Source organism: Lissotriton helveticus, chromosome 2_1 (genome assembly GCF_964261635.1).
Source record: "Lissotriton helveticus chromosome 2_1, aLisHel1.1, whole genome shotgun sequence".
In the NCBI taxonomy this organism is placed as follows: Eukaryota; Metazoa; Chordata; class Amphibia; order Caudata; family Salamandridae; genus Lissotriton; species Lissotriton helveticus.
Genome location: NC_136059.1, coordinates 788,366,460 through 788,380,711, shown reverse-complemented (window position 1 = coordinate 788,380,711; position 14,252 = coordinate 788,366,460). Strand labels below are relative to the sequence as shown.

At 47.3% G+C, this 14,252-nt stretch overlaps 1 protein-coding gene across 3 annotated transcripts in view; it reads left to right on the top strand.

Annotated features, from left to right (window-relative positions):
* MCC (MCC regulator of Wnt signaling pathway) overlaps positions 1-14,252 on the top strand; it is a 1,512,525-nt gene that overhangs the window by 1,368,836 nt on the left and 129,437 nt on the right. For 2 of the 3 annotated variants that reach the window (XM_078675515.1, XM_078675517.1), the window contains 2 exons: positions 5,578-5,787; positions 11,022-11,119. In XM_078675515.1, coding sequence (XP_078531641.1) covers positions 5,578-5,787; positions 11,022-11,119 — 308 coding nt within the window. The remainder of the gene's footprint in view (positions 1-5,577; positions 5,788-11,021; positions 11,120-14,252) is intronic. The other variant, XM_078675516.1, reaches the window with a different exon arrangement.

Genomic DNA, 14,252 nt, shown 5'->3' with positions numbered 1-14,252 from the left:
CTCCCCCACCCCCGGGTAGAATGCCCCTGAAGCCCCGTAGGAGGATGGGAACCCAAAAGAGAGTAAGCCAACATAATGAGCTGCCTCAGCCAGCGACCAGTGGAAGAACAAGAAGCCTTCTCCCCATAAGAGACAACCCCAAAAGAGACAAACAGGGAATCCGACTTCCTAAAGGGACGTGTACTATCAAGATAGACTCGCAGAGCCCTGCAGACATCAAGCAGGGAACAAGGAAGAACATTGACAGATTACTGATCTGCGCACAAAGCTAGCAACACCAATTCCTGGGAGCGATGGAACTGCGAAGACACCTTGGGGACAGAAGCTGAATCCAATCTGAGGACCACCCCATTGTCTGAAAAGGACAAAAACGGCTCCCAAGCCAACAGAGCCCTCAACTCCCCAAGGCGCCTAGCCAAAGTAATGGCCACCAGAAAAACCACCTTCAAAGTCACAAAGTTGGCGTCCACCTCAGACATAGGCTCAAATGGAGGGCCACCAGAGCCACCAACACCAAGGGAAAATCCCAAAAGGGAAAGGATAGCCGCACCACAGGATGTGACAAAGAAAAACACTGCAGCAAGCAAGAGACCAAATCCTCAACATCTGACAAATTCCCCCAAGGGGAACGGAAAGCCTTAATTGCGGCCCAATGAGCCTGCAAAGTGGAAACCAAAATCCACTTCTCAAAGCCCTCCTAGAGAAAGTGCAGTACCTCTGGCAAAGAGCAATCCAGAGGGGACAAATCCAGAGCCCCACACCAGCGCTGAAAATTCCCCCAATGATGCCCATAGGATTTCAAAGTAGGCGGCTTACGAGATTGTCACAGAGCCACTGCCGTCACACCTGCCTCTCAACTTCCACACCGACAGCCCCGGGAAAGACAACATCGTAGATGATCACAATGGAGATGGAAAGCAAGGGAGAAACGAGGGACCCTGTCCTGCCAACATCCTCAGAGTGGGGAACCAAGACCGACAAGGCCACAACGGAACCACCACAACCACCTCCCAGGACTACCGGCACAGGTGAGCCAAAAATCGGGGGATCAGTGCCAGTGGAGGAAAAGCATACAGCAGACGTGATGGCAAAGAAATGGTCAGTGCATTCACCCCCCAAGACCCTTCCTGACGAACCCGGGAGCAGAATCGGGGAGGCTGGGCATTGTGCTGGGAAGCAAATAGGTTGAGATAGGGAAAAGAAAACTTCCTGCACACAAGCCGAAAATCCACTGGAGTCCGAGACAACTCCTGGGAGGTGGGGAAATAACCACTGAAGGCATCCGCCACCTCGTTGTCCACACCCCGAATATGAACAGCCCAGAGAAGCAACAGATGCTCCTCCACCCAACAAAACAAGGAGATCACTACAGCATTCAGAGACTTGGACCTGGATCCCCATTGATGATTCAGGTAGGCCACCGACACCATGTTATCTGAATGCACCACTACATTGCACCCCAACAACTGACTGCGGAAACCCATGACAGCACGGGACACCGCAGTCGACTCCCGCCAATTCGAAGGACGCCATCCCTCCAGAAGGTACCAACAACCCTGAAGCGACCTGGACTCCAATGTTGCCCCCCACCGGAAAGCACTGGCATCCGTTGTCAGGACCGCCGGAGGAGAGGGCTGCAACGGAAGACCCTGAGAAAGATGGTCTAACACGTCCACCAGTGCAGGGAGGATTGAAGGAGACACCGGAACCAGAAGGACCAGATTGCGAGACAACGGATTCCAATGGGCCAACAGATACAGCCACAGAGGCCTGAGATGAAACCATGTCCAAGCCACTGCAAACACTGTTGCCGTCATGAAACCTAGAAGCCACAATCAGAGACGGACCGGTAAAGAGCCCCCCTCCCGAGCAAATGAACCCAAGGACATTGCCCGAGAAACAGGCAGGAACACCCTGTTCAGATTGGTGCGAAAGCATGCCCCGATGAAAGTCAAGTCCTGCGAGGGATCCAGTTCACACTTTGGAAAGTTCAGAAGAATCCCATGAGCTTGCAATGCAGAACACACCGCTTCCTGATCCGCCAACCAATCGTCCAGGTATGGGTAAACGAGGACATCCTAAAGGAAGCCACCAACTGTGCCATCACCTTGGTGAACACCAGCAGGGCTAACCTCAGTCCAAAAGGCAGAACCTGAAAATGATGGCCCTGAAGGCAAAACCGCAGGTAGGGACGAGAGCTGGGGTGAACCGGGACATGATAGTAAGCATCCTGGACAACAAGGGTGCACAAGAAATGGCCGGGAGAACCGATGGGATCACTTGCTGAAGAGTCTCCATCCGGAAGGGCAGATGAACCACAAACTTGTTTAGAGCCTTCAGGTCAAGGACCAGTCGGAACCGCCCAGTCACTTTGGGAACCAGAAAAAACAGGGAGTAAAAACCCCTCCCCACTTACAGAGGAGGAACTGCCTGAATTGCCCCCTTCTTCAAGAGAGACTCGACCCCCAGAAACAGCTCAGACCTCTTGGCCCGACAGGATGGCCAAGGAGTTGGACAAATTCCTGAATCTGGAGGAGGCTCCGGAAATTCAATGCGATAACCCTGACGAACAATGTCCAGAACCCACGCATCGGAACAGGACTGCAGCCAGGCCAGTAGAAAGAACTGCATCCGACCTCCGGCCAATATTCCAGGATCTGCAGCCATATAGTCAGGAACAAGGTTTCAGAGGGGGAGACTTAGCCTTCCGATTCCAACCCCAACTAGAAAATAACCTCCTGTGGCCCCTGGAAAACTGCCTACGAGAAGGTGCGTGAAAAAAAGACTTAGGTTTGGAAGAAACCGCTACAGCAGAGGTCTGCTTAAAGGAAGAAGAGTGCTTTTTATCCTTAAACAGCTTATGCAACTTGCCCTCCAATTCTTCCCTAAACATCATAGTTCCCTGAAAAGGCAGTCGCAGCCTTCTATAGATAATCAGTCTTCCATTCCTTCAACACCAGATTGTGGCGGGCTGCCACACAAACTGCACCGGAAAGGGCTGAAGCCATCACCACATCGAAGGACACATCAGAGAGGAACTCCACCTGCCAGTCGATGTACTCCAAAAGCCCAGAACAGTCAGATGCATCATCCATCGACTGATACAGAGCTTTGATAGCTGAGATCAGAGACTAAGCAACGTAAGTGCCATAAATGCCAGCCCGCAGGGCCAGATGAGACCTAGAGTACACTTTCTGAAGGGAAGCATTCACCATTTTATCTAGAGGATCTTTAATCACCGCATCCACAGCTAAGAAAGTACGACCCACAAGACTAACCACAAAGGAATAAATCGGAAGAGAGTCTGGCAATTCCTTGGATATATCCTGAAGTGTGTAAAGTTTATCCATAAACCTTGGAAGCATGATACGATCAGAATCCTTCCATTCCAGCTTCAGAACCTCACGGATGTAGGGATGGACTGGTACATCGACTGCAGCCGAACTGTGAAACTGCTGCAGCAATGAACCACCAGATGTGCTGGGTGCTTCATCATCAGGAAAACCCATGTTGGATTTGACATGCTTAAGCAATTCAGGCACCATTTCCTTGTCAATGTATTTTCCCTTATGTTCCACTCCCCCAATCCAATCCTCCTCAGAATCAGAAGAATGAGAGGAATGAACAGGAAGAGAGCCCTTGGAACGGTGCCCCCCCATCTCATGCAAAGTTTCTTTAATCAACCTCTTGATCCTAGCATCATCCCCCTCCCTGCGGCGTTCAGACCACGCCAGAGATGGGGAAGAAGGAGACTCAGAGGAGGAGGATGAGTTGCCCTCCACATGCGTGTTATTCCTGGAACACTTCCCCATGACAGAGATCCAAATGCCTCCAGGCTCCAATCAGCTCTTGTAACCCGAGGAGGACCCTCAATAAGGCACCAACCAGTCCTGACCCTGTGCCAGAAAGTCTAGGAGGGGTAATAACAGCAGGACCGAACCCGGCAAGACAGGAACACACCAAGTGAACCCAACCGCCAGAGGCAGGAATGGCTCTTGCAAACTCCAGCAAGAGCAATCAGGCCATCCACAAGATCGGCATGCGGGGCACAAAACCAGCCTGACCTGCCCGATCACAGGAGAATCATCAGCCCACAAGACTGGTAAATAGTGATTCCAAAGAAGAAGAAAAAAGGCTATGGAGACTTACACACGCCGATCAATTAAATACCTCAGCTCCCGCTTCAGACCTGCAACCCTGCGCCTGACTTCCGGTCCCACCTGGAAGTCAGACCACGAGACCCGGAAGCGAAGCCTATCCGGGAAGCACCACGACGAGGTGGATCGACGCTGCGCCTCCCAACATGCCTGGCAACCCGGGAGGCACAGACCGGATTCCCCTGCCACAACAGCACAGAAAATCCAAGAAGGGTAATAACAGAGCCAGCAGGAAGAAATCCACCCAACTCCTTCCAAGTCCCAGCAGGGAAGGAGATAAGGCCCACAACGTTTCCACTGCCCGGCAGTGAAAAAACGCTAGTAACCCAGGAGCTCCCCAGCTCCTGCTTCGTCCCATTCTATCGGAAGACAGTAAAAAAGAACAGAGGCAATGCTGGGATAGATACGTTTATGTACTCCCAGGGGGAGGGGCTGAGGTAGAGCCAGCATTCCTTTGTTCTTTTTTTCTGTTGATGAGATAGGATAGGATTATCTCACTTTGTTTATGAATGGGACGAGGATAGGAGGGACCTAGGGGTAATGAACAACGTTGCCTATGCAATCATGATCATACACAAAAACAGTACAGCTTTTTGCTCAACACAAACTGGTTTGTTTACAAGTGGAAGATAACAGTCGGCACCTGTGCCCCTAGTGCATATGACATTTGCACCAGCTAGTGGGAGGTGTTTTCCCCCAGTTCAATCACACCTGTGTGAAGGTAGTAATTGGGCTAGTTTGCACATGCTTTTACCATTCGTGTAGAGTTTTGCACAGAAAATTACAGCTAGGTATAACCTTATGGTAAGTGCCTACGGAATCGAGCAGCGAGCTCACCTTTTGTAGGCAGCAGGAGTATGAAACCGAGTGTGAAAATGTTCATTATAAACACAAAGCTATAGATGTATGGACTTTTCTAGTGCTTATTTTCTCCTGCAGTCAGTACCTGTGTTTTATGGAGTCCTCTACTTAGCACAACGTGGCTCCTTTTTAGGGTTCGGAGAGTGTCCCTGACATTTCAGTAAGCCAGTGTTAAGCATTTGCCAGCTGTGTTGCACCCCTAGGATTCCGGTCTCCCACATCTGTTTTCAAACATGGTAATTTGCTTGTGAATTACCAGCGCATAGTTAAAATGTAGAAACACTGTTTGCAATGTTCCTCGTGAGATCACCTTGCTGCCGACGCAGTGTTCCTCCCGCTGCTTGTCAGACACAAATAAATCTTGTTTAGGGGATCTGGGAGGGATGCTGCGAGGCAGGCTGCCGTATTCCTGTCCAAATTAAAGATGCTTTTGTAAATGAAATTGCCGCGCCGGTGTTGGCGGGCGGCCAGGTGTGGTTTGATGTGGCAGAGTCCCCTTTGCTCCGTGCAGACAGATGATGCCTTTCCCTGGGCTCTTTCTTCTCTGTTTCCCGAACAGGAGGAGATGGCAGAGCTGAAGGCGCAGCTGTACCTGCTGGAGAAAGAGAAGAAGGCGCTGGAGCTGAAGCTCAGCACGCGCGAGGCCCAGGAGCAGGCCTACCTCGTGCACATCGAGCACCTCAAGTCCGAGGTGGAGGAGCAGAAGGAGCAGAGAATGAGGTCGCTCAGCTCCACCAGCAGCAGCGGCAGCAAGGACAAGCAGGGAAAGGTCAGCCTCGCGGGGAGCGCGCGCGCTTGTTGTCCGTCCTTTGTGTCTTGCTGTCTCACTGGTGCACCCACTGGTGGGAGGGGGAGGGGTTCTCCTCCGCTGAGGATACATCCACGGGCCTGCATTAATATGTTTAATGGTACGAGGAGCTCTCACTGCATCCTTTCACTCTGTCCTCAGTGACTGATGGCATCTTTGGGGATTGTTGAGCGCTGTCAGTCAGGAGTGATGGCTTCCCACTTACCTGCGTGTCCGCACAGCGGCTTTCCTTTGATTACCCTCTGTATCACTTTGAGTAAGTGTCCCTGGGCTTCAGGGGAGGAGCCCACATTTTTTGTCTCCATTCTTCGTCTCCATTCTTCTTCTAGGTTCTCCCTCCAGACTCTCCTCTCTGCTTCTATAATTCTTAGATTCTGATGTCGATTTTGTGAATTTATTCCTCATAGTGGACGAGTTCTGGTCACCATTGCGGCTTACGCCCTGACGCTAGTGGTGATCAGTCTATGCCAGGGCTGTCCGTCATAGGCGCAAGAGGGGCAGATTGTGAGGAAGTGTGCATAAAATATGTTTACTTACAATAAATCTTCATTTCATGGTTATTATAAAAGCACAAAACTAATCGGCGGCATCAGATCGCTGAAGCAACGTAGCATGGGTTGCCAGCGCCCGGGGCAAGACAAGTATCCTTCCACTTTCTTTTAAAATTTTGGCCCCTATTAAAATTTTGCACCCCTAAAAATGCACCTAAGAATTTTGCGCCCGGGGCATCCACCTTTGTGGCCTCCTCCACGCTACGGCACTGCGCTGAGTGACAGGCGGAGAACCCTAGGCTTAAACATCAGATAAGAGATGCACTTATTTCAACAGTCAGGACGTATCCAGAAAATCTGGCATTGATCCTGCCCCTTTGTGACCTAGATTGGACACCCTGTTTTATACTAACCATCACAACCCCAGGCTCTAAGAGACATTCAAGTCTGACCCTTACTTACTCTCTATTGCACACCATAGTGCTCGTTTAGAAAAGTGCACAGGACAAACTGAATTGTTACTTAGTACTTAAAAGAAAGTACTCTTAGTGCTAAGCTCATTAAAGCAAGTCTTGAAAGGATAATATTCCTAGTTGTGGCTTGGTTTCGAATTGTAATCTACTGATTGCACATCGAGGTCTACAGATGGCACAATAACCCACCGAATTACATTAACGTCCTCTCATTAAAGGTTCCAGCAGAAGGCGTCCCTGTGCTGCCCAAAACATGGCATCTCATGAGAGGCCCTGACTATACTACGATAGAGATTCGAGTTCTTCTTTGCTGTAGGCAGCACCTACAGGTTATCCAACAATTTGAACATGGCAGGTGTCTTTAGATTTGATTATCTGCGAACCTCATTGGAATCAAAAGTGACCACTGAGTACTTAGGGTGGAGACTTCAATGCCACCCTCTGCGTACCTCAACCAAGAAGCCAGCCTCCTGCCAAGGCCTGGCAGCTCAGATTCAGAGGCTGGAGAGAAAGATCTCCATCCACAGCTATGTTCCAATTCTCTGTTTTATCCAAAGCCTGCCAGCACATCAGTGGTCGGTAAGCCTGCTCACACCAGGGTGCAAGGACCAGAGTGACTTGCATCTTTATAACAAAGGAATGATCTCAAAACCAATACCATTAGGGTCGAGGGAGTCACTGCTCTGGTGAGCTTGTCATCTGCCTTTGATGGTTCATCCATCCGATGCGATCAGCCAGCATAGACAAAGAACACATATGAGCCTAATTATTAGTTTGGCGGGACCGCCCGCACCACCAAACACATGCGCACCACTCGTCAGATCACATTTTTCGTCACTGGCATGTGGTTCTTTGCCGGTCTCACGGCGGTACCTATATGAAAGGCACCACAATGGGAATACAAAAGCAAGTTCCTCTAGGGCATGGACTGTGAATGTCCATGCCCGGCAGGAACTGGGGGTGCATGCAGAAGCCCCCCTGCATGCATCCCCTGGTGCAGAGGCAACAGAGGCCCGTAGGGCTCCCCTTGTTTCCTTTCTGCCACAGTTTTCATGACCGGCTTACCACCATGAAAACCGTGGCGGAGAGAAAACTCGTAATATGCTTGGCAGGGCCACAGGGCCCCCGCCAAGCCTTTTGCGCTCACAAGACCGCGACAACACCGCCAGGGATTGCGGATTCCTGGTGGCAGCAGCGGTCCAATCCCCCCTACTTGTTATAAGGTGGTCAGACCAACAGTGCGGCGGTACCTTGAGTTTTGCGGTCCATTGGACCATCAAACTCATAATAAGGCCCGTAGACAGATAACTAGTCAAAATGTGTTATAGACCCAGCGACCTCATAAACAAAAACAATATGTGCAGGGTTGAATCAGCCTTTCACATTTCCGAGACTGATAACTTTTTGCCACTACGTTGGGTAAGGGCGCTCTTATCACCATTCCATAATCTGAATACCGCGTTAGACGCGCTGTTCTGAAAAGTAGTTATTTCATTTCTGGAGTCTTTTACCCTTGATGTCAAGTTGCCTGGGATTTGTAGAATGCACTGTTGTTTCATTAACGCAATTTTTGAGGCAGCAAACGTTTACAATCTTAGGCATATTTTTTTGCTAATCCTATTGTCCTCAGGGCAGGTCTTAATGAATTTATGAAATACATATCTCTGTAATGCATATAAATGAATGCTTTAAATATTGAAAGAACAGCTTTAAGAGAGGACTTCATTATCTCTCGAGTGCTAGGCACAGATCCAGTTCACTTAAATTCTCTAAGTACCAATTTACATAGTTATAAGTATTGCCATTAGCAGACTGTCTGCATATTTTACTACTTGGTCGGATATGCTTCACTGTGATTTGAGCTTCTTAGAGCTTTTTTCACGCTGTTGTCAATCCTTTATTGTCTCCAGCATTGGATTAAACCGCTTCTCATCTTTACTTTAATTGAGGAGGTTTCCCCATAATATGCTTTTCCCCTAGTTATTGGAAGAGTGAATTCAAATGGAACAGAGGTTTGGTTGGGGGGTTTCCCTGGTTGCTGGTCAGCCCCAGGCTCAAATATCAGGGTTACCCACATCCCACGAATTATTGTAATTGAAAGCAATAATCTTGAAGTTTCAACTGTTTGTTTTGGGGCGCTGCCTGTCCTGAGCAATAGGCCCGCCGACAGAAGTGGGGTGTCACTTTTATTTGGAGAAATTTAGAAATGCTGGGTGCTAGGATGTTTGTTGCTCCCCACAGATTACCGAAGTTTTTGTCACAGAAATGTGAGTAAATTATGTGACCTAATCAGATGTTTGACGTTTGCTGAGCATCCTGGGTAAGGAAAAGCAGTGGGGTTCAAGGGAGCCACACCACCTTTGATTCCCTTGGTTGGTCTAGTCGTCAGAAATGTTTGGGGTTGGTAGGTATCTTTGGGTGCAGGCAGGCCTCAGGCCCAAACACAGCAGGCACCAATGACTGCAAAAGTCTGTCTTATACAAACATCATATACCTCACTTCACATGGTCACATTTTTGGGCCTTCGCTGTCGCATGTGATGGGTACTTCCACACATGCAGATCACCAATTCTGTTGTGAGAAATATGGAAACACAAAATGGTCAGACGTTTGTTATTATCTATTGAATTCCTCTATGTTTTTGTCTTCAAGTTGTAAATCAGTATGCACAAAAACACATTAAAAAAATGCAGTTAAAATAGCCTCACATTCTGAGTAATCAAAAATTGTGTGGTACAAATAACCCACATCCGCAAACTAAGAATAATAGGTACATTAAAAGAATGCATTGATTTTCTTCAAACCTATTTGTTACAAGATATTTCTATATGGAGTGATGCATAGTTGGTACACACTGAAAACTTGTTTTAAGCTGCGGTTCGTGTGGGATATCATGTTTTTTTGTGTGCAATTCTATTTTGTCTAGCTTTCAGAAATGCATAGCTTTCTGTCTGGATTCACCCATGGATTTTAAATCTCTGTCCCTCAATCTTTGCAAGTAGACAGGATTCGCAAAAATACAATATATTGACCACCATTTTTTAAAATTGCAAAAACTGTGTTGTAAGAATTGTTTTTTTTTATTTTTTACAATCTGACTATTTCTGAAACGATGGGAAGAAGGCAATCTAAGCCAGGAAACATTTTGTTGGGGCCATTTGTTTGAAAAAACATAATTGCCACAGTTTGACTATTTCCTCCGATACCTTGGTGGGAAACCACAAACCATGGGTACCTTTACAATTTCCATCTTTTGGTGGACAAAAGGCACACAGTTTTCCTCAGTGTTTTTGAGAGAAAAGTTATGAAGTCTTTAGAGCAGTGTGCCTCAAGTTTCAAAAGAATGGCATGGGGCCTTGTGTGACAGAGTTGGGCTGATGGCGGTAGAGAAGTTGGGCTTGGGAACCATCAACACTTAAGGGGTTTAGCCTTTTTGTTGCTGTGTTTGTTGTTTATACATTTAGGTTAATTACAATTGCTTATATTCACCTGAAGTGGACCTTCTTCCACTTGAGGAGTCCAGGGTGGCAACCTCTGATGAGTTCTTCATGAAATAATAATACTTGCAGTTGTGCAAGGCTGCTATCTGGCAACCTTCACAAACCTTTGCAGACAGAGAGAAAAGTGATGCATTAGAGTGATAAAGAGATTGAGAATCAGTATGAATATGGTGACCAACTGGAAGATATCAAGTAGGGCTGCTTTTAGTTAATCTCAAACATTGATATTCACTCACAGTGGTTGAGGTCCTCTCGTACCAATGCAAACTACAATTACTATTCTGGCTGACAAAGGCATATGTGATGATCATCTGTTAACACTAAAATGGAAACCTCACTGCAAAAACCTTAAAACCTGTTTATTGAATAACTAGTTCTGATTCTTTCATAACCAGGATTATCTGAATAGGTATCAGAGAGCCATCTAGGATGAATGATGCACTTAATAAATACCCTAAAATAAAGCCACCAAAACAAATATTGACTTTTCACCGACTGCATAATACTTTGGTGTGCTATTACCTTAAATAATCGGGCAGCTCAGTAATAAATGAGCTTTTGGGTATAGTTTGATCAAAGGGGTGTTGTGTTACTTTGGATTTTTGGATTTGTTTATTTTCTACACAATGCCAGTGCCTGATTTTACTGATGCTTTAGATTGTACCCCATAGAAATGTGTAAAGCTAAAGGGCAGTTTTTGGAGCTAACATTTTGATCCTTTTTTGTCTCAGGAATCCGTGGATGGCACCTCACCATCGGTGACTCTCGCAGATATAAGAACTTACAACGATAGTGAGCTCGCAGCAGAGCTCACAAATGTGCTTAGACGGTAAGCAGGGCACTTATTGTTTGATTACATATGTTTATCAGTAGCCATGGAGCATATTATGAGCATTAAAGTATCATTTAAATATTCAACGTGCAAAGGTTTTAATTTTAGCGGTGAATGACCAAGCAAGCATATTGGTTCTCGTAGAGCGTCCTTCATCGGACTGGAACTCCTCTACAGAGCCGCAGAGCTCATGCCATATGACTTAGTAGCATGAATTTTGAATTAATTGTTCCTGTGTTCGTATGTTCTTCTCTGGGACAACCAACTGAAGATCACAGCCAGCTGTATATGGTAAAACAGAGTAAAACAATACATAGTTCTCTTATACCATGCTTCCCAACCTGTTATGAGCACCAGCAGTGATCATTCAGAACATCTTTTACTTGTCTTCCTCTGTCCAGTTTCATTATTCTGCATGAAGACTGTTTTATAACTATCCATTTGCCTAAAGTACATTAGAACTCACTTTGCGGTGCTAACAATTAGAGCCCCGGGTGTACCCATCTCTTAGTTTATTAGGATTGGTATTTTCAGCTTTATTTCTAAGTGTAAGATATTTAAATATTTCTCTAAAATGGGGACTCCAGTGGGTAATCAAAGATGGCAACATCCTGAACTGAAATGTAGGGTGTAGTGTCAAGCAGAGGAGATGTAATACACAAAAAACTCTATAGACAATAGTTGCTGGAATAATCTGTGGTAATGGAGAAAGCATGATCTCTCAAACTCCAGACGTAAAGAAGATGATGACGTAAGTGACCACTGCTTACAAAAAAAGAAAAAAAGAACCATTGCACCTGGCGACCATTGTGGAAGGCTATGTGCAATGCCATTCCATACCATCATGGGACCATGTTATTTTGGACACTGTTTAGCTGATAAGGTATCACTGCAAATGAATACTGAGCATCACGTAGGCTAACTGTACTTAAACGTAGCATCAGTTTGGTTGGGACGATCCCAAACGAAGCAAAGAGATTTGTGGAAGAGTGTTGGCCAGAGGGAAGATCATTTTGTCTACAGGATCAGACCCAAGAGAGTCATGGAGTGGTTAATAAAAGCAGTATCCTTTGTGAATGTTTGGAGAAGGGCAAGAAAGACTCCCTTCCATGTCTTCCCTCAACTCCCCTCGGGAGCTATTCAAGATTGTGGACTCTCTGTGTGCCCTTCAATCACCCGATCCTATTGAGACCTCACAGAACCTTTGTGATCAAATCTCTACCTACTTCCACGAGAAGATTTCCAACATTTATGCAGGCCTAGAAACTCTCAACCATGACCTAGGGGCCCCCCTCTGACTTGGAGACCTTTTTACCAACCGCAATCTCCATTGAACCACAGGGCGGTTATCTTTCTGACTTCCCCTTACTTACCTTAGAACGAATGAATCTGCTTCTGGACAGCCTGAAGTCAGGATCCCCTCTTGACCCTTGCCCTCTTAAATTTTTTAAACAATGCAGGGATACCCTACTCCCTCCTTTCCTAGAGGTGATCAATCAGGCCATCCTCGAGGGAGTTTACCCGAAGCCTTGGAAATTGGCCATCGTCAAGCCCCTTCTTAAGAAACCTACCTTAGATCCAGGAGTTCTTAAACATTTTCGCCCAATCTCCTTGCTTCCTGCCCCTGCTAAAATATTGGAAACTCATTTAAATTCCCATCTCTGTGCTTTTTTAGATCACTCTAGCCTTCTCGACTCGTCCCAACATGGTTTTCGTAAGGCCCACAGCACCGAGTCTGCCCTGACAGTTGTCGCTAACTCCATACGTGCGAAGGTCGACAGTGGCCAGACTACTTTACTGGTCCTGCTCGACCTGACCGCCGCCTTCGACACTCTGTCTCCTACCATTCTGGCCGGGCGTCTGCAGGAAATTGGAGTGGATGGACCAGCGCTGAGTCTTTTAACATCTTTTTTGACTCAGCGCGAACAAAGGGTCAAGTTGGGTGACCATCTTTCCCCCGTTAAGCCTGTGCAGTGTGGGGTTCCCCAGGGCTCGTCCCTGAGCCCCACACTCTTTAACATATATGTAACACCGCTTGCCAGGCTTATCAGATCCTTTGGTCTGGAAGTCGTATACTATGCTGACGACACGCAGATCATGGTCTCCATCTCACAGTCCGCCGATACTACTGCCCTAAATTTCAAAGCTTGCATGAAGGCAGTAGCGGAATGGATGGTAAGAAACTATCTCAAACTTAATGGGGAGAAAACGGAGGTGATCATCTTTGGAGGAAAGCAGGAGATCTGGTCGGCAGACTGGTGGCCTTCTGCCCTTGGCACTTGCCCCACACCTACTCAGTCAGCTCGGAATCTGGGCATCATCTTTGATTCCTCGCTTTCCTTTGATAAACAAGTCAGCAGGACGGCCTCAACCTGCTGCGGGGTTTTGCGAGTCCTGAGGAAAATTGTACATTACCTGTCAATCGAAGCCCGCAAACAGGTCACAGTAGCCCTCATAGCCTCCCGCCTGGACTACTGTAATGTACTCTACCAGGGAATCTCCAAACATCTTGTCCAGCGTCTCCAAATCCTGCAAAATGCGGCTGCAAGGTTTGTTGTGGATGCCCCTAGGCGCTCATCAGGCTCAGCCATTAGGAAAGACCTGCATTGGCTTCCTATGCAAGCCAGGATTGACTTCAAGACCATGTGCCTTACCCATCTCGCCCTGCATGGGCTCGGGGCAGAAGACATTAGGCCTCTTGTGTCTCACTATGTCCCTAGTAGGGTCCTTCGCTCAGCTAACAAAAACTTGCTCGTAGTTCCCAGAATCCTTAAGGCAAGATGGGGCGGGCGTGCTTTCTCCTCACTTGCTCCGAGGATGTGGAACACCCTTCCTGCTGGACTTAGGGAGCAGCCCTCTCACTCTCTGTTTCGGAAGGCCTTGAAGACCTGGCTTTTCAGGGAAGCGTACCCTTAACTGGCACCTGTCTTTTTCCACTCATTCAGCTTTTTCCATCACTAGCGCCTTGACGCCTTCGGGTAAAGTTGCGCTCTACAAGGCTACTTTCATTCATTCATTCATCTTCAAGAGCAAATGAATCCACCACAATGCAAAACCCATCCAAACCAGAGTCCGTCAAGAAGGCAGAGTGACAAGGGGGAAGATAGAGAGTGTATTCCCTTTGCCCTCC